The following is a 21,031-nucleotide window of genomic DNA, read 5'->3' on the forward strand; positions in this document are numbered from 1 at the left end:
CCAATATAACAATAGTTTGGGATGTATTTTTTCGTGGCAGGAGTTGTAAAGCAATTCATCAGAAGCAAGAAGCAAGCATTTCCGCTGAAGGCAGAGACAGAACCTCCTATAACTATTATGTGGTTTATCTCCGAAACCACAGAGCCATCGAATAGAGTACAAGGGCTTTTCCTTATACCGTAAATAACCGTGCAGTCTCCAATGAATCTTACAAAGGATTTAATAATTCATTGAGAGGATAAAGATACAACTGTAAGGACTGGAGTCCAGTGTTCCCTCTATGGGCCTTTCTACATAGCTGACTGATACCTGTGATCAGCGTTCATTTACACAAGGATTGTTCAACCATCTGGCAGGGCTGCCCAAGCCATCACTGGATCATGTCCCTTTAAATTCATTATTATGGGCCTCCCATCTCCTGCTTACATAGGGTGATGTACAGCAAACGCCAATGTGTCATTCATCAGCTAAGGAGCATTTTTAGAACCACTGATTCACCGGATAACTAAAAGGGCCGTCAGTCTTTGTAGCTAGTGAGTGGAAAAGATTGCAACCTTGGCTGTGCTTCCTCTAAGCTGGGTGATATACCCATCTGTATGCTAGGAGCTACAGACAAGGGCTGACTTATAATGGGGCACTAAAACAAGCAGCATTGTTTTAAAGCTGCTTGGCCTTTTCATAATTTATTAAATCATGTTTCTGTCCTTGCCTGAAGAGTCAAAGCGACTGGCTCCCCCCTCCCCCTGCTATAGATACACACAGGGATTGACATACCAGCTCCGAGCCCTGTATACCAGTGTTCTCCAACCCAGCTGGTTCTCCAGCCGTTGCAAAACAGCTGCCCGGATAACCTAAGGCTGCATGCAGCATATACATACTGCATTTAGCAAGGCTGCTGACTATGGGCCCTTGCACACCATGGAAATCACATGGATGGTGTAATCCGCCTGACCATAGAATGGAGACTATGGGACCGGCAGAACTTCAAGCCGAGGCAGGGGGAGCGACGGAATCTGCGGCAAGTTATCAGTTGGATTTCCAGAGTGCGCAAGGGCCCTGAGGGTGCATTCACACTGATGAAAAGAGGCAGAAATTCCGAGTGGCATTACACTTGCCTCAGTGTCTCAATGTTAAGTTTAGGGCGCCTCCGCTCTCCACTATAGGACTCCGCTTGGAATTCGCCTGCCTCCATGTCTAAATGTTAAGTATAGGGCGCCTCCGCTCCGCACAGCTCTCTTTTAGCGGAGAGCAGAGGCGCCCTATACTTAACATTGAGACATGGAGGCAGGCGGAATTCCAAGCAGAGTCCGTGGCGGACTCAGCTTGTAATTTCCACCTCTTTTCCTCAGTGTGAACACACCCTAACCTGAGGAATTCACTGCATGTCCACCTGAATCAGACTGTATGGCCCATGTGTGGATAATAAAGAAAAATCAGTGCAAGTGTCCTAAGCCTTTTAAAGGTGACTTAAAGGGAACCAATCAGCCCAATCGGGCTGATATGGTTCCCTGAACTGCTGTATACAGCTCCTGCAGCAGCCGTGGCACATACCGGCCGCAGCTGCAGCAGGAGTGTATACCCGAAAAAAAGGAGAGAATGAATGACAGGCAGAGAGGTCCATTACTGGCCTCTCTGCCTGTCAATCATCCCTCCGAGCACGCTGACTAGATACGGGCAGGGAGACGCCAAGATGACTACTTCCCTGCTGCTGCCTGTTACGTGCCCAAGGGATTAAAGTCCTTTTTTTTCGGGTATACAGCTCCTGCTGCAGCTGCGGCTGGTGCGTGCCGCGGCTGCTGCAGGAGCTGTATGCAGCAGTTCAGGGAACCATATCAGCCCGATTGGGGGTCCTGTAAGACAAGTGTAGAGTCATCAATATGAGGAGAGGAGCTAGCAGCGAGGGCAATAAATGTTTAATAATCTATGGTACCTTTCTGTGGTCATCTAGTGTTCTAACACTGTAATTGTTGCCCCAGTGTCTAAAGTTACCCAACTAAATACAGCAGCTTTAGAGAGGGTATTTACTTCTGGAGAGATTTCTGGCCTGGTATATATCCCCAGTCATGTTCTACGACTCCTATTTGAACTGTGGACCCACTGGGCTACTTAAGTTGAGCTTTGGGCCACACCAGGCAGCATAGTCTAAATGCCCAATAGGTGGTCTTCACCCTTATTAGGCCCCAGGATGTGGAAGCTGGTCTTCTGTAGCTAGGGGACACAAGGTCGCTTCCACAAGTATAGTCCCTGGAGGAGCTGGTCCCCAAGGACCATACAGAGTCGGTGCAAGGGACTGGGGAACAGGCTGAGAAATCACAGTACCAGGGATTAGATGGGAATCGTAGGCAGACAGCCCCAAGGCAGGTCTGGCAATCCAAGTCGGCACAGAATAGGCAAGTGGTTAAAGCGGTATACTCATCTCGACAAATATATCTAAACTTGTTGGACTTGTCATTCATTTAGCAAACTTGCCTCCTTCTCCTGATATGCTGCTCTTTTTCTCCTTTTTGATAGCTTGTTGTCTAGGTTATACCTATCTTAGTTGAGATGAGAATACCCCTTTAAGCTTTCCCACAATCTTTGATTGTCCCATAACATCCAGCGATCAGGCTCCTGCATTACTGTCTCCTAATAGATGGCTGGCAGTCTTACATTATTTAATAACTGCTCCAGGTTCCTCTCTGCGTGCGTCTCGTCTCTCATTTCCTCTGCACACACATCCAGGCTGAAGTGGAGACGAGCTAATTGTTCTTGCATCTCTCTCACTTTTTCCAGTTGCTCAAAAGAGCAAACCCGTCCTGCAGAAAATAGATGATGATGATGATGGGAAAAGCTTAATGCAACAATTAACTGGATACATTAGAGGAATATAAATAGACCTCTGTCCATGACAGGAACTGTCCAGAACAATAGCAAATCCCCATAGAAAACCTCTCCTGCTCTGGATAGCTCCTGTCACGGACATAGGAGGCAGCAGAGAGCACTGTGTCAGACTGAAAAGAAAACACCATTTCCTGCAGGACATACAGCAGCTGATAAGTACTGGAAGGCTGATTTTTTAAATAAAAGTAATTTACAAATTTGTATAACTTTCTAATAACAATTGATTTAAAAAAAAAATCTTCACAGGAATTCCACTTTAAAGGAGCAGTCCTGACAAAACTGTCATTGTATTATGACTAAGGCATGCATGCTTGGCATTAGTGTGTTCTCTTTTAAGTGTCTTGGCATCTTTCTTGGCATCAAAAACTAGACACACAGAGAATAGCTTTGTTAGTGAATACACACCGGAGAAGGATTAAGGGAACCGTGGTAACCATCGCTCTTTGGGGAATGTGGTCATTGCCAGATATTCGTACTGCTACTAATAGTGTTACATGGCAGCACTGGGAGCATGCAGACAGGTGCAAGAGGCATAGTGTTTATTATAGTGACGCTTGCTGGTCATGTGTTTTTGCACTGGTGTTTCTTACTGTTTTCCCACTTGTACATCTTTGAAAAGCCCCATGAAGAAGCTGTGGGGTGAAACTCATGAAGAGGTCTGGGGTAGAGGTCAGGGTCAATTGGTCATCTTTTGTCATATCTGGCTTTAATAAAAGTGCTTATGATTTACAGTTTCCTATGTTTCATTTTTGTTGTAGTTACAGCACCTTTTGGCATCTTTACTTAAGGGTGCCATCACACGTAACGGAATCGCAGCAGATTTCACGCTGCGATTCGCAGCAAAATCCGCAGCCATTCCCCTCCTGTCAGTTTCACACATAAGGGAATCGCAGCAGATTTTGCTGTGATTCCGTTACGTGTCAACCCACCCTAAAACTAGATTGACACACACCAGATCCACAGCGAAATCCGCTGCGATTCCCTTGTCTGTCATTTTCAATGAGATTACATACTCGCAGCGGGATTGACATTACACCTGGAGTAAGTGACAGCCCCCTTAACCCTCTGCTGGCCGGAGCGTACATTACCTGCTCCACGCTGCAGCTTGCTTTGGGGGTTCCCGGCATCTGCATGTCATGCTCAGCCAAACAGTGGCTGCAGCGAGGCATAGCACTAATTGGCTGAGCGGTACATTCAGCCTGCGGCAGCGCGGGGCGGGGGGAGGGAATTTGCAACGTGCAATCCCCTGCGGATCCGATGTGTGTGAATCGAGTCTATAGGGAATCTGTCAGCTTCAATTTATGTTCTGAACTGATGACACTCTTAGATGCTGTTAGGTTAAGTGGACACATCATACCTTTTATATATCAGTCTCGGCCTCAAGAACATACAAAAATGCTTTTATTCTTAGTACAAACAATCAAAGAGGCGTTCCCGAGCTTCTAAAGTGCAGCAAGCTGTAACACCTCCTTACTCCCATACCTGACCCTGCTTGAGACTCATTCCGGGTGTCATTCAAGCAGGAAGGGGGAGAGAGGAGGCCGTGCAGGAGATTAGGAAAGCCCCTTTTACTCTTTATACCAGAGGAAAAAGAAAAAATGTTGATACATTCTCGAGGCACAGATATATAAAAAGTATATAAAATGGTATCTAACAGTGTCAGCACCTGAATTTTGGAACCTGAATTGTATATCTCCTTTCATGCTTTACTCATTACATTAGGGCGGCTCTGAGTTAGGGCATGTTAATAGGCGTAATTCCGCCCACCTCATGTCGCTTCTTTGAGCATAAAGGAGCGGAGGAGCGTCCGCGCTCCTATAGGCGGCTATAACACAAAGAGGCAGGAGGAATTCCTTGGCGGAGAGTTCCGCCGTGGAATTCCGCCTATTTTACTCAGTGTGAACATACCCTTACTGTGAGTGTGTATATATAATTATTGATCCCTACTTATGTGCTGACCCACAAGTGTTTTTTTTATCTCTAGTACATTGTGTCGATAAGTCTGTTCACATTAAATCATTAGTTGTGTTTGATTTACATTTATGTTGGGATTTACTATAGGTATACACATTTGCTTTTTTCCTATTACCAAATGCTTGCAGTTTTCCTGAGTGAAAGTCATTAAGAAGACTCAGAAGACCCCCTTCCATTTCACACACATGGGATACATCAGTTAGGAAGGAGTGCTGAAGACTAGGTCCAGGAGTCACCACCTCGCAGGGAGCAGTGGGCCGAGCACGCTCCTTAATACACCTAAAACAGAAAGAGTAATTCCATTTATGCTAATATCACCCACTAAATAAATTGAAATATAATGAAAAATAAAAATTTAGAAGATATATATGAAATTCCCGCTGAGTTTTCCAGTGCAGCATTACAGGATTTTTAGTGCATCGTAAATCTGAACCACTATATCCTTACAAAAGGCTTAAAGCAAATGTACCACAAGATTTACTAAATAAAAATTTCCATATCATCTGATCGGCACCAGTGTGCAGATTCTAGCTGTGCCATCTATTCCTAATATCGCAACCCATTTCCCGAGATCTCCTACAGTTTATATAATGTGCCAGGCTGGGGACAGACATCACTCTGAAGGCAACGGGTCACAGAGGGGAGAAAATATCAGTGCACCTTCAGTTCACCAAACTAGCACATTTGCATATATACAAACTGGAGAAGATGTTGGGAACAGGGCGACAATGTGAGGAATAGATGGAACCGCTAGACTTAGCACGGTGGCACCTATCAGATGGTAATCTTTATTTAGTAAATCTTGTGGTATATTCGCTTTAATCCCCTCTTCTTTCAGCAGGCTATGAATTATGGTAAAAGACTGAAAAAATAAGGAGGACAGTTCCAGAAAACGTCTGATTGGGGAACCGTTAGAAATCGGTGACAAATCCATGATGCCTGACCATATCCTTAGAATGATCTGTATGGGGCATTGATCAAGAAGTCTTACAGTAGGAATGTCCTTTGTTGCCCATAACAACCAATCACTGCTCGGCTTCCATGTTTTACTGAGCTCTGGTAAAATGAAAGCTGAGCTGTGAATGGTTGTTATGGGCGGCTAGGGCGGCTTCATACTGTAAGACTTCTTGATAAATCACCGAAATATTGCCCCTTTGTGTTTCTGTCAACATAAATCTAAACCTTCTTATTGTCCGTCATCCAATCAGATTATTTTTTTCCAGTTTAAGTTAGAAAAGAGATCTTATTGGCGAAAAATGTTGCTAGAAACGCTCCTTCAGGCGGTAATTGTCCGATAAGTGTCAGTGATCAGCCGAGGGACGAGAAAACGCTCATCGGCGGATCACATCTTTTGGTTGGGTGGTAAAATTTATAATTATTGGCCGCACATCTCCCTGTGCCAACAGCAATATATTTAAATGGTCACACTAACGATACAATGATTGTTTGAGCAGCCTGGCCATGCGATTAATCGTGCCGTGATCTGGCTAACTGGTGCTCAGTAGCGTCCTTGCACGGCCCCATATCAGGCCATGTAAAAGGACCCTTAGGCTAAATATACAGTACAATGGTAAAATCTTACATATGTATATAATGAACTGGTGATAACAACGATCCTGCAGCCAAATTATGTGACGATCCTGCAGCCAAACTCTAATCAAAAGTCTAGTGTATACAGATATATATATATATATATATATATATATATATATAAAAATATATATATATACACACATATACTGCACTTTTTTTCATACAGTTGTATATGTCTGTATATTCTGTTTCTAGAATTAAAAATAAACTGGTAACTGTATACACATTTCCTGTAAGCTATGGATACAGCATTTACCTCTTGATCTTATTCCTTTGCTTTGGTGAAGGTGGTTGTGGGAGGCCCAGGCTGAAGGTGGCGCTCTTACTTGGAGGAGCAGAAGCTCTTCTCACTGGAGCTGGTGGAAGCGTTTGTGTTACACATACTTTTGGACTCCTCTTTTTTCTTTTATCCTCCATTTATTGTACTCTATAAAAATGTACTAAGCCGTAAATTAGGGTAAGCTATACATTAAAGGATAGTTAATTACTATATTATTTATAAACCAAAATCTGATATGATGAAACCACTGAAAACTTTAGCAACTTTTAGATCATACTTGCCAACTCTCTGGAATTGTTCGGGGGGGATCATGGATTCTTAAAGCAGTTGCCAAGTCTCCACTGAGCTGCCAACAACTCCCAGACGGGAGCACTTTGTAAGACTGAGATGTGCTTGGCTTTTATGTAACCATTCTCCCCCATCCACCTTCGCCAGTTTCAGTGGCACCGGGATGAAGTCTGCTGTGGCGGGCTACCTCATGTGCTCCCTGTAGCACCAGGGATGTCCTGGGATCTGGCCATCAAATGAGTTCTGGCTATGGGTCTGCATACAGGTGGTTTATGACCTAGGATCTCTTTACAAGCTGTAAAGAGTCTGTTGCATGGGTTGTATTCATTTTGGGGTCTGCCTAAAGGGATCAATTGTACCATTTATTATTTAATCTCAATAGGTTGGACTGTGACCTATGTGTATGGGTAGGGCATGAGCAAAACATTTATAGTTTGTTCCCCTCATCTGTTCTCCCTGACGTCTTCTCTCCAACATTAGCAAGTAGGCTAGATAGAATAAACAAATCCTAGAACTGAATGGGACTGATTCCTGCTCTTAGCATAGACTGTTACTAAAAGACATGAGGAGTAGCAGTGTGAGTCAGCCATTCCGAAGTGCTTTACTGTAAACAGTAGAAATCCACAAGACATTACTGGGGATTCCAAGCCTTAAATATTTTAAATCTATCTATTAGAATGCATTTATATTGCAAAGACTGATGGCTGCCTCTGTAATAGGTTTTAATAAGCAAAAGAGTTTCCAACCTTCCCCCTTACTTCAGAAGAAACAGGATTTCTGAGTCCATTATACTCTATGGAGTAGGGAGGGGTTGAGGGGGGTGAGTGAGCATGGAGAGGAGAAAAGGCTGCCCTCCCAAACACTACATTCTGCAATCTTCTCTCACCAAGATCCCACATAAGCAGTGACCTTTCTGACCTCTTAATCAAGTGTTTTATCTGCCCAGGCAGTCTCCAAACTGGGCTGCTTCTCTGCTCTTCCTGCTCACTCCTCCCCCTCCCACCTCCCCCCTCCATAGGTTACAATAGACTCAGCAAACCCATCTTCACTTGGCTCCTCGGTAATGAAGACAGCTTTGCCTGAAAATTAGCAGGGGTGGGGGGTAAAACAGCTTTTTGGCTTTTTAAGTACAGAAAGAGGCTTTTTTCCTCAATAAAACCTATAACAGAGTTTCTTAAAATCGCTTGTAAATGACAGTTTCATTTTGACTTGATAAAGTCTTTCTCAAGCAGGATCATAAATATTGTCATCACAAACATTGCTTTATTTGTTACCTACTAAAATGGCTCCATTAGTCTGTAGCATAGTATTGCTTCCATAGACTGCATTGTCCCAGTTTACAGATGGTCTAAATACTGCCTGGGGCCCAATACTGTAATGTTCCAACAATGAATTCTGTTGTGTGGCACGAGTCTGCATGTATTTTTAGGTTTAGTGTGCGGCTGATGCAATATAAAAAGTGGACAGTGTCTATTATCTTGAAGATATACGCTTTTCAGATTAAATTCACAGTTTTCCTCTTGCCGATCATTTGCTGATATCTCCAGGAGAAACCACAGCACTCTGTCCATTCCCCTGCAGCAACTTTAATATTGTTTCACACAGGGGGCACATATATACTCATCAGCCATAACAGCTGAAGTGTATAACATGGATTAGACCATTATAAGGGCACAGGTCAAGGCACGTGGGGATGTATTTGGCCTTCGCTTCGGCTGCCCAGGCATGACAGGAATTGTAGTTTTGCAACAGCTGTAGGGTTCCCCATCCCTGTAATAGGCAAAAGACAGTACTTGGATGGGTCACACAGGGTCTTGTCTTGTTCCTGGTAAGCTGTGGTTAGTACGATTATCGGGCAAAAACTTGCGATAATGGCCAAAACTTAGCGACTATCTGCCTGTGTAAATACAGCTACTGTTACAGCAACCTAAAATTATCGTTGGTAGTTCATTGCAGATCTGTTTGTCTAAACAGTAATTCAAAGAAAAAAAATATCGGGATAATGATCAAAGTAAGATTTTTATATGATTCATCTCTTCGTCTAAACATCAGTTGTTTAAAAGGCTAAAGGCCCTATTACACCAAACGATTACCGACCGTATTTGGATGATTATTGGCCATTACGGCTGATAATCGCTTGGTGTAATAGCTCCTGTTAAAAGGCAACGATCAGCCGACATGCACAATGCCAGCTAATCCTTGTCTTTCAACGTTGGCTGTCACTTCGTGTAATAGGGGAACAGACCACTGCTCTCTCCTATGGGCTCCCCGGATGATCTCCTGTGGCAGATCCCAGCGCCCAACATTCCCCCCCCCCCCCCCCCCCAGCGAGCTTTAACCACAGTATGTCCCCCAAAACACCATAAATTGGTATTCGTTTATATGTGTGCACATGGGTGACCCCTTAGGTCCATCGGCTGTGGCACTGCAAGGTTCATGCCGCCCACACGATCCATCCCCCTAGTCGGTGTTCTTCCTGGGCTGTGACCGTGCCCGGTTGCACAATAATTTTGGCACTAACAATATACTATGTGAACCCCTAGAAAGTCCCCCAAAGTGTGAGAGGATGGATCTGGATCTGTACCTGTCTGATCCTTTGCTTCCCCTTGTGAGGCTATCCAAATAATCTGATGGCATAAAAACACCTGATACTTCTCTCGTATATCTCTAGCAAAGAGTTTGTGGCTATAAAACATTGCAATAGGTTTATCCTATTTAAATATAAATGATGACTCTCACAGGCAAGACTCTGTATGCTATAAACAGGCGCAGGGTAAGAGAGTGGCGGAATCTGCTGCAGCTGACAGAAATGCCTCATACAGATCATCAGATCAGATCTACTACAGACCATGTATGACAGCATAGGGAGAGCCTAAAGGTCCATATAGTAGAGCTGTAGACAATGTACCACAGTCAGTCGCCTCTGGGGGACAAAACCTTTGTAACATTACATGGGATGGAGTATATTGAGTACATTCAGGGCCCATATCAGTCCATTGGCGTCTTGTTACAGTAGAGTGCATGATCCCTGATGAAAATTTTATGTGCACTTTAAGGCTTATATGTTGTTATACTGTGTTAGATAAGTGTCACTGACCTGACCCTAGTAACAGTAGCGTTTGCCTCAGTTTTCACCTGAAATCATGTCAAATGTAGGCAGGCATGCTTGAAAAAGGGGGCGGACCCCGAAACGTAGCAGCACGCTCAGTCGTCATCATACTATCTGAAGAGAGTGAGAGTCTCAGAGGAGGAATGGAGCCGGCCAGAGATTTGGCATGAACATCTGAAACTCCTGAATCCTGCGCACTGTGGTGATTTATTTTGTTATATTTTTGTATAAGAAGATTTGTTATATCGCATAAGCAAAAAGAAAAAAAGAAAAAAAGTAAAGTAAGGAAATTTCTGAAGATATAAGTGTCCTGATTACTTTATTTTCACAAATGTAGGCAGGAAATCATTATACGTAGCACTTTGGGATAGTAAGCAGAAGTGTCCTGTCGCCAAAGTGTATCTTAAAGTGATATTGTCAAACCCCCCCCCCCCCTTTACTCTATGTGCAGTTCTCCGCGCTATCCACAAGCTTAGATGCTGCACATATGATATATACCTGTATAACCCTTGCCTGTGTCTTCTTTCTGCTATAAAATTGCTTCATTTCATCTGTGGACAGTGTCACCTATGCTGTGAGGCTCCGCCTAGGTGACACTATTAACGATAAAATGAAGTGAGTGAGTGGGGATTGACAGTATCACTTAAAAAAAGAGCCTTTATTTCATCAAGCAAAGTGGAATAAAGGCTCTTGTTTACTTTTTGATTTACCCTATGACTACCCTATGCAGTTTTGAGTCCTGTACCGAAAGGAGATATGTTCAGGAAATGGACCATATGGTGCCAATAGGACATGTCCTAGTGCGAATCGCGGCACGGATCACCCCCCCTCCCGCCTGGCTGCAGAGATGACAGGAGAGCATGCTGTGCTCCCCTGTCATTGCATCTACTACTCACCTACTCCCCCGTGCTGACCGGCGTCATGTTCACCTGAAGTGGTTGGGACTAAGCTGCCTTCTTCTCCTGGCATCGTAGTCCAGGTCACTTCTGGTGAGTCCTTGTAGCCGCTCTGCACGGGGAATAGGTGAGTAGTAGATGCGATGAGAGGAGCGCACATCATGCTCTCCTGTCATCTCTGCTGCCAGGAGGGATCCATGCCGGGTGGCTCCGGCTAGGGGGGTTCCGTGCCGCGATCCGGAGGAGGATCAGTTATAATGTAGATTATTCAGGAGACCGGCCGGACCGATCCAGCCCTTCTTCATGCGCATCATCAGCTGCTCAGCCGCGATTGGCCAAGCATAACAGTGCTCAGCCAATCGCGCCTGAGCAGCTGATGACGCGCTGGGGGGGTACGAGGTACATGGGGCAGTGTGGCTTGATCAATTCACATACAGAATTCTGATGTCTTTTATGCAGCCGAGAGGTACTAGTATCAGCCATAGGTGTGAGGTGCAGCACTCTTTTTCTTCCCTGAACCGTATTTTGTTTCTCTCTTTTCTCCATGTTTTGCACTACTCCTGGTGAGACCCACATGACTGCAATTAGCAGGAGACACCTGAGTGCTCATGGTTTTAATCCCTCCTGTCTGTCCCATTCTATCTGTGATAGCTATGGTGAGTGCAATACCTTATCCAGACTTGTGCTGTTTGGCGGCAGCTTCCTCCGCCGGTGGTGCTGGCTGGGTTTTGGTGTGGCATTTTTGGGTATGGTCCTGTGGCATGGGGGTTGCAGGGCCGTTCCATGGCCTCCCTTTCCTGACTGTGCACGCCTGCGGGGGTGGTGGTTGCTGACCGGCACAGTGTGGACTTAGTGTAGGGACCCATGTGTATCAGATACCTGCACGCGGTACATGGGGCAGTGTGGCTTGATCAATTCACATACAGAATTCTGATGTTTTTTATGCAGCCGAGAGGTACTAGTATCAGCCATAGGTGTGAGGTGCAGCACTCTTTTTCTTCCCTGAACCGTATATATGTGTAGTATGTATACTATAGCGATATATATCTACACCTGCCAGATCAATGCTTTTAGAGCAGAGTGCTGTTCCATAAACAACAAGCTGTCAACAATGGGAGGAAAGGAGCAACATATCAGGAGATAGAGACAAGTTGGCTAAATAAACATATTTGCATAAATATTTAATTGGATGAGTCCTAAAAGTTTATTAACTATATTAGTTGAGATTGTAATATCCCTTTAAGTCAATTCATCTTTATGAACAATGTTGCAAGGATGCCCTTTTTACAATGACACTTGCAGTAAGTTAGCATTTATGGGAATGTTCCAGTATAGTAATGCACTAGTAACAAATAAGTCCCTTATTTTTTGTTGTTGATGCCTTGATCTTGCATTTATTGGTTTGACTACTGTTTTATAATTATATAAAATATATTTTTACTTGCGGACTATTTTTTTTTCTCCTTTTGGTCGGCTACATTTCCAACTTGCATTTACTTCATATACCTGAGCATGTGAGTATTGAACTAAACTGCTGTAAAGAAGGCTCCATTCTCGCTAACATAATCTGATGGATGAAAGATTTAGTGCTATCGGATCTTCTTGTCTGGTGACATTAGAAAGTATCCCGGCATCATTCAGCACCGCGCTCATGGTGACACTAGGAACTATTTATTAGGGTATAAACCCACACACCGTATACGCAGCAGATATGCAACAAATACGCAGCAGATTTGTTGGTACAGATTTGATGCTGTGTTCAGTTATTTAGATCTAATCTGCTGCGAGTTTGCTGCGAGTTTGCTGCGAGTTTGCTGCGTATCGCAGCAGTAAATACGCTGCATATACGGTGTGTGGGTTTATACCCTTAATGTGATATCATTGGTCAGACATCGAGAGGCGTCTCCTGTCCTACAGTATAAACTCAATACACAAAACTAATGCAAATTAGTGGAAAGGAGGGGTGGGGGATCTGATCTGAAGTTTGATGGATCAAGTCTGGAGTCTGAATGTGATTAGAGGGCCTGGTCAGGAGGTCTTTTATAGGTGGCTTGGGGGTCTGTATACATTTAGAGGGTCTGGTCAGGGGTCTATATTTATCGGAGGATCTTTTTATGTGTCACGGGGTTTGTATGTATTTAGAAGATCTGGTCAGAGGCCTTTTTTTAGGGTCCTATTACACTGAGCGATTTTTAAAGATTAGCGACTAATGCTGCGTTTACACGGAACGATTATCGTGCGAAATTGCACGATAGCGATCGAATTCGAACGATAATCGTACGTGTAAACGCAGCGAACGATCCAACGACGAACGAGAAATCGTTCATTTTGATCTTACAACATGTTCTAAAATCGTCGTTTGCTAAAAATTCGCAGATCGTTCCGTGTAAACAGTCGTTCACCAATTTTTCCTATGTGCGAGATAGGCTTAAGCAATTGCAAAACGATCGCAAAATGAATTTTCCGTACGATATATAGTACCGTCTAAACGCTGATCGTTATGAAAAAAAATTGTTACTCCGGCATCGTTAGTCGGGCCAATTATCGATCGGGCCAATAATCGTTTAGTGTAAACGGAGCATTACGATTAACGATCGCAAACAAGATTGTTTATCATCATGCTGCGTTTACACGTAACGATTATTGGCCCGATCGTACGATTAGCGATGTCGGATTTACGATTTTTTTTTCTAACGATCAGCGTTTAGATGGTACGATATATCGTACGAAAATTCGCACTGTGATCGTTTTGCGATCGTTTAAGCCTATCTCACACATTGGTTAAATCGGCGAACGACTGTTCACACGGAACGATTTGCGAATTTTTTGCGTACGATGAACGACGATTTGATGACCTGATGAAAGATCAAAATGTACGATTTATTGTGCGTCGTTCGATCGTTCGCTGCGTTTACATGTACGATTATCGTTCAAATTCGACCGTTATCGCGCAAATTCACACGATAATCGTTACGTGTAAACGCAGCATTAAACTGAAATCATTCACCATATTAAACAGAACATTAATCGTTAGTTACAATCGTTACTATGATCGTTAGTTGCGATCGTTACTATGATTGTTATTGCGATCGTTATTATGATCGTTTATTCCTTCTCATCCCAGAAAAACAATGGGCAATTTGCTATTACACTGAACGATTAGTGAAAAAATGCGGAACTTGAGCGAACGAATGTGGAATTACAGCGAACAATTAACGATAATTTTAGGTTCAGATCTAATGCTGCGTTTACACGTAACGATTATCGTTCAAATTTGCGCGATAACGGTCGAATTGGAACGATAATCGTACGTGTAAAGGCAGCGAACGATCGAACGACGCACGATAAATCGTACATCGTGATCTTTCATTAGGCCAGCAAATCGTCGTTCATCGTACGCAAAAAATTCGCAAAACGTTCCGTGTGAACAGTCGTTCGCCGATTTAACTAATGTGTGAGATAGGCTTAAACGATCGCAAAACGATCGCAGTGCGAATTTTCGTACGATATATCGTACCGTCTAAACGCTGATCGTTATAAAAAAAAAATCTTAAATCCGACATCGCTAATCGTACGATCGGGCCAATAATCGTTACGTGTAAACGCAGCATAAATCAATGATCGTCATACGAACAATTTTTTGATCGTTGCCTGCAATTACACAGAATGATTATTGTTTAAATTCGAACGGTTTAACAGTTTTTCGCACGATAATCGTCCCGTGTAATAGGGCCCTTAGAAAGCCTGGGGTCTGTATGTATTTAAAGGGACTGGTCATGGATTTGTATTACTTAGGTGGTCTGTTTTCTGTGTGATTAAGGTGTCTGGTGAGTGATCTGTATTTGATCTAGGGTGTGCTGTAAAGGGAGTCATATTTGTGTTTTCAATTTAATATGTTGGACGGGTGCCCTATAAATTAATGGGCAGGGAAAGCTCAAAATAAAATCTGATGACTTCTCAAAATTATGCATTTTACTCTCTATGGCAGGGGTAGGGAACCTTGGCTCACCAGCTGTTGCAGAACTACAACTCCCATCATGCCTGGACAGCCAAAGTTAAAGCTTTGGCTGTCCAGGTATGATGGGAGTTGTAGTTTTGCAACAGCTGGAGAGCCAAGATTCCCTACCCCTTCTCTATGGGGAATTCTAAAATGACACTATCCATACAGCAGATACAAGAGCTTGTCTTGTCTTCCAGGAAACCCCTAGCCCGTTCCTAAGAATGCATGAAAAGCTACATTTACCACTTTATTTTTTAGAATTTTCAGTATGGCCATAGATTGTTAACCCAGTCCCCCCATTGTTTAATCTCACAGACCAGAGTGTTCTACTCTCCCCCAGTAAAGTTGATGTGCAGAGCTATTGACTAAACACACAGAGTAAACAGTCCCTGATCTTGTGTGCAGTACCATCAAGTTTAACTCATCACGAGGATGTTGTTCACCGTGTTTAGTGTAACTTTCTCTTGACAGATGACAGACTGTTTTAGATAAGGGTCCTATTAGTCAAAGCGATTTTTAACGATTAATAATAAACGATCGCAAACAAGATTGTTTATCGTTAACCTGAAATCGTTCACCGTATTACACAGAACGATAGTTGTTAGTTACCATTACTACTCCGATCGTTCAGTCCATGTGATCCCAGCAAAAGAATGAACAATGTGGAATTACACTGAACAATTAGTGAACAAATGAACGATTAACGATGAGTTTAGGGTCAGATCAACATCACATGAGCGATTTTTTGATGGTTGCCTGCAATTACTCATGGTGATCATCATTTAAATTTGAACGATATAATGATTTTTTGCCCGATAATAATTTAATAATAATAATTTAAAAAGAAAATTCTTAAGACATCTGAGATCTGAGATTTGCCCCATTGTCTGAAAACCTTCCTGCTTCAAGCTCTATTTTTGTTTTTTGTTTTTTTTTGTTTCTGAGGCATTCATATGCAAATGATCTACTTCAGGGCACAAAGGGCGAATTTATATTGTTGCAAAAAATTTAATCTGAATAGGGTTGTTTCTGCAAGCCAGCAAGTTCCATTTCATGATTTAAAAAAAAAAAAATTGTATATTGAATCCAATACAGTTTAAGGGCTTGAAAGATAACATTTAGTTTATAGAAGGATCCATTAACTTAAGACCCTGCTAACTGCTGGGACAAAGGATCCCCAATACTTACAGAGTAAAGTAAGTGCATGTGTAATATTATTCCGACATGAACCTTATAGAGTCCAGGATTGTGAGTCCCTGATAGCCATTGTGCATACGACATGTAGCGTATCCCATAGACATGTTCCATTACTAGAATAAAATACTATACTCGCACCAACCCCCCTCATACTCATAGATTTGTATCCACCATATCAGAGTCATGAGAGCAATGTGCACATGGGTCCACAGGGCAGGATGCAGGGAGTGGCTACTACACAACAAAACAAGCAGCAGATGGTTTGGGTCTCCATGACACAACATAACAGGCATAAAGAAGACATGGCAGGAGAAGACAGGAGGCTTTCATGTTCCCATTAGGAGATAATGAAGCCGGTTGTTCTCCCTACATGCCCAGCTATTATAAGACACAAACAAGTGATAGTGGATGTTACCTGGCAGTAACCAGAGCTGAGGCGGAGGAAGTTAGCCGGATGATCCCTTCTCCTCACACTGATCTCTATGTACTTTGTGTACTAATCACGCCTCCATTATCCCAGTACCACTGCTCTCTGTTGTCACCTCGTCCCTCCTCTGCATCTGCGCCTCCTCCTCCTCCAATGTCCCCTGCTCATGAACACTCACAATGCTCCCTCCTCTTCATCTATCATCCACGTTCCCTCTCACACTGCTGGGCATCCCTGAGGTAACGCCTCATTCCCAAATACAATATTCCTCCCCCTCCCAGCTCTCGTACGCCTCTTCTTACCCACCGCTATACTAGTACAGATATAAATATATATAGATGTGTGTGTGGGTATGTATATACACAGATGTTCATACAGGCTACTAAACTGCTGGAATCCTACACTTTACACACACAATATCCTCTTATACTTGGACCCTATATCGTAGATACCAGTGCTACTTTTTCTCTGCAGACCATACAAATGATGACGGTGACTTATATCTGGTGACGTCTTGTCTAATTGAAGTCTATCACTGTTCTTGTCCATTCAGCCCAAGCTACAACTCTGCCAGAAAAACATTTAAAGTGAATGTCCCACCGGTACATCGCTTTTCTGATTTTTACACGGATAGACCAGTGGCGGTGCAAGGATGCCATGCCACAGTCCTTTTTTTTGAACCGCGACCCGCTTCTTGCATACGGCACTGATCTATTTCTGGGCAACGGCCAGGGGTGAAGCACTGGAGGGGGACCGGCCCGCCATCAGTGGGAGGAAACCCCGTCCCCCCATGACATAGAAGAAAGAGGGTTTTGTCCTAGGAAATTAGTTTTCCCTGGATAGAGCTTAATGCCAGACCCTATGAAGCATGAAACTCAATGCTAAAAAGCATGGCGGTTCAGTGGTTAGCACGGTTGCCTGGGTTCACATCCCACTAAGGGCAGCCAAGGAGTTTGTATCTTCTCCCCACGTTTCTCTGTGTTTCCTCCCACACTCCTTTTGGAATTTACATTGTGCGCCCCACTGGGGACAGGGAGCAATCGGAGCGGTGACAACCTATGGAAACCACTGCAGGATTAGTTGTCGCTATATAAAATAAAGGAAAAATAATTAAACCGGGCTCTCTCTACAACCTTAGGCTATGTTCACACTACGTAAAAGTACGGCCGTTGTTGCCATCGGCATCGTATGCGCTCCGGCCGGGATCCCATGCAGACCCGCAAATAACTGACATTCAGTGAATTGCGGCCGTAGAAACCCATGTCAGTTCACACAATGAAGCGAGTGGCTCCGGGTGCTTGCTTCATTGTGTTCAGTGGCAAGTTCTGATGCGGGGGCGAGGTGATGCGCCCGCATCAGAACACTACAGCCAGAAAGATCATCCGGCCGGTACTACAGTACCAGCCGGGATGATCCGGGCAGAGACCGGCCGTTCCGTGATCAGGCTGGTTCACAGAACGGCCAGTCTCATACGTTGTGTGAACATAGCCTTACTGACCACTAGAACTCCCATGGCTGCAGAGGTTAGATGATGCCCTAAGGAGCGCTGGAAAACTTTGATACAGCTTAGGCGTTATCCATGTTTTCCTGGCAGCCGTAGGGCGGCATCCAACTTCTGCAGCCACGGGGAATCAAACACAAAGCGCTTTGGTTCTGAGAACATTGCTGAACCCGAACATAACCCTGAACACTAATTATGCATTATATGATGTGTATTTGTTATTTGGCTTTTGTACTTGTAACCCAGCACTTTATTATATCCCATCTTCCCATCTAATTTGTTGTGGTCGTATATATTGCTCTTAAGGGCTAGCCACCATTATTGTAAGTTGGTCCTACCGGCTCCCCTTAGAAGCTACTTGATTTATTCCTTTATCTGTATACTGTATATTTTTTATCTGTTTTACATCTGCATAGAATATTTGTATTCTTTGTCTAGACTGGATGCCTTTATGATCAGTGGTCCAAAGCATCTCAAATGGTGGCTATTACCGCATTACCTGAGACTAAACAGGTCTCTAAATCCTCCCTTAGTAGTGATCACTATGGATGCATCAGACTTGTGTTGGGGTGTCTATGTAGGGACAATATGGGTCTAGAAGAGAAAATGTTGCCTTCAAACTTTTTTGCCTTCAAACTTTTTTTTTTGAACAGATAAAAAACAAAACACGTTATTCTGTCCAAACAGACCACGAAAGGAGAGCGCACATCCGCTTTTTTTTCTTTTGACGTCAATAATTACAATGTAAACAGGAGTGCTTTTAGTTTACTTAAGTTTGAAAGTCATCTGTTTATTTTCATCTGTTGTCTAAACCGAATAGACTAGAGAAATGGAATTGAGTCAAATGCAGATGTAAAGCTAGCCTACTGCTGTTAGCTATAATAATATTTATTTGTATAGCGCCAACAGATTCCGCAGCGCTATATACTGGTGTCACTTTTCACTGTACTCCTGTGTGTGTTGATAAGGAGGAGAATACTGGAAAATGATCTGTACAGAACAGTAAGCTCTTGTTTAATTTTAAGCCTATTGGCTAGAACAGTAGGGAACCTTGGCTCTCCAGCTGTTGTAAAACTACAACTCCCATCATGCTTGGACAGCCAAAGCTTTGTAACAGCTGGAGAGCCAAGGTTCCCTTACCCCTGGGCTAGAACATATTCCCTTCAAAGGGGACTTCAGCTATAGCATGACACTTGGAGATTTAAGCTGCATTCACATGTGCCGTAAAACTGTTCGTGGTCGCAGATCCGCAACCACAGACAATTTTAGTAGCCATTCAAATGAATGCAACCATTCACACGATCATGTGAGCTGGCCAGCACAGGGGGAAGGAGGCGAGTAGTTGTCTTCTGCACTCCTGTCATCTCTGCAGTTGGGCGGCAGCGGATCCATTCATTTGAATGGTTCCTAAAATTGTCCGGACAATTTTATGGGACGTGTGAATGCAGCCTAAATCAAGTTCAGGGAAGAAAGAGAGCGCTGCAGCTCACACCTATGGCTGATACTAGTACCTCTCGGCTGCATAAAAAACATCAGAATTCTGTATGGGAATTGATCAAGCCACACTGCCCCATGTACCTCGTGCAGGTATCTGATACACATGGGTCCCTACACTAAGTCCACACTGTGCCGGTCAGTGACCACCACCCCCGCAGGCGTGCACAGTCAGGGAAGGGAGGCCATGGAACGGCCCTGCAACCCCCATGCCACAGGACCAGACCCAAAAATCAATAAGTGTCCTTGGTGCGCGTATGATGGTGGGGATCGCGGCACGGATCGTGTAGATGAGGCCTGAGGGTCCTATTACACAGGAAAATTATTGTGTGAAAAATAGTTCGAATTTAAACAATAATCGATGTGTGTAATTGCAGGCAATGATTGAAAAATCGTTTGTAGGTCGTTGATCGTTTAGATCTGAACCAAAAATCATCGCTAATTGTTCGTAGTTCTGCATTTTTTCACTAATCGTTCAGTGTAATTGCACATTGTTTATTGTTTTGCTTGGATCAGATGGAGTAAACGATCATAGTAACAATCGCAATAACGATCGTAAGGGTCTGTGTAAGGGTCCATTTATACAGAAAGATCATCTGACAGATTATCTACCAAAGATTTAAAGCCAAAGCCAGAAACAGACTATAAACAGAGATCAGGTCATAAAGCAAAGCCTGAGATTTTTCCTCTTTTCAAATCCATTCCTGGCTTTAGCTTCAAATCTTTGGCAGATAATCTTTCTGTTTAACTAGACCCTAATGTGGTGAACGGTTTCAGGTTAACGAAAATCTCGTTTGTAATCGTTTATCGTTAGTCGTTAATTGTTAAAAATTGCTCTGTGTAATAGGACCCTTAAGGCCCTATTCCACGGAACGATTATCGGCCGATAATCGTCCCCTGGAATAGAAGGCAACGATCAGCCAACATTGTTCATGTTGGCTGATCGTTGCCGTCGTTGGTCTTTCAACCATGTCGAAAGACAAACGCCCGTGAAGGCAGCGATCCGCTGCCGTCGCTCTGCGGAACATGATTGCAGCTAAGAACATCAAGCCGGCATATAAACTAGTGCTGGTGGAACAGCCATGGTAGCACAGCCTTTCCTTGCTTAGTGCCCACTGTAATATATTTGGCATGGCTCAAGTGTCTTCAGTACTTTTAATAAAACGTTTGTAGATAAAGAAAACAAACTGATGGAATAGAAAGCCACAATTTATTTATTCATTTTCAGTAATACACTCTATATTTTCAGTCTTAACAATGACGATCAGCCTGCTTGCCTAGCTCATAGAGTAGGACAATCTCTTTGGTACCTAAGTGCTGGGGTACATATGCAACCACACTTGAGCCTCTACAGATTACAGTACAGATGCTGAGCCGAGCAGGCTTTTAATA

At 43.5% G+C, this 21,031-nt stretch overlaps 1 protein-coding gene and 1 long non-coding RNA gene across 3 annotated transcripts in view; one reads left to right on the top strand and one right to left on the bottom strand.

Moving 5' to 3' along the window:
- LOC138793059 (uncharacterized) overlaps window positions 1–1,185 on the top strand; it is a 15,508-nt gene extending 14,323 nt beyond the window's left edge. For both annotated transcript variants that reach the window (XR_011363207.1, XR_011363206.1), the window contains one exon: window positions 41–1,185. This is a non-coding gene — a long non-coding RNA (uncharacterized lncRNA). The remainder of the gene's footprint in view (window positions 1–40) is intronic.
- The window catches only part of CCDC28B (coiled-coil domain containing 28B), a 20,513-nt gene extending 3,668 nt beyond the window's left edge, over window positions 1–16,845 (bottom strand). The window contains exons 1-4 of the mRNA XM_069971336.1: window positions 16,633–16,845; window positions 6,704–6,874; window positions 4,970–5,133; window positions 2,650–2,795 (exon numbers count right to left, since the gene is read on the bottom strand). Of these exons, the coding sequence (XP_069827437.1) occupies window positions 2,650–2,795; window positions 4,970–5,133; window positions 6,704–6,864 (471 nt within the window). The 5' untranslated portion in view covers window positions 6,865–6,874; window positions 16,633–16,845. The remainder of the gene's footprint in view (window positions 1–2,649; window positions 2,796–4,969; window positions 5,134–6,703; window positions 6,875–16,632) is intronic.
- Window positions 16,846–21,031: the final 4,186 nt, after the last annotated feature.

Source organism: Dendropsophus ebraccatus, chromosome 5 (assembly GCF_027789765.1).
Source record: "Dendropsophus ebraccatus isolate aDenEbr1 chromosome 5, aDenEbr1.pat, whole genome shotgun sequence".
Lineage (NCBI taxonomy): Eukaryota > Metazoa > Chordata > Amphibia > Anura > Hylidae > Dendropsophus > Dendropsophus ebraccatus.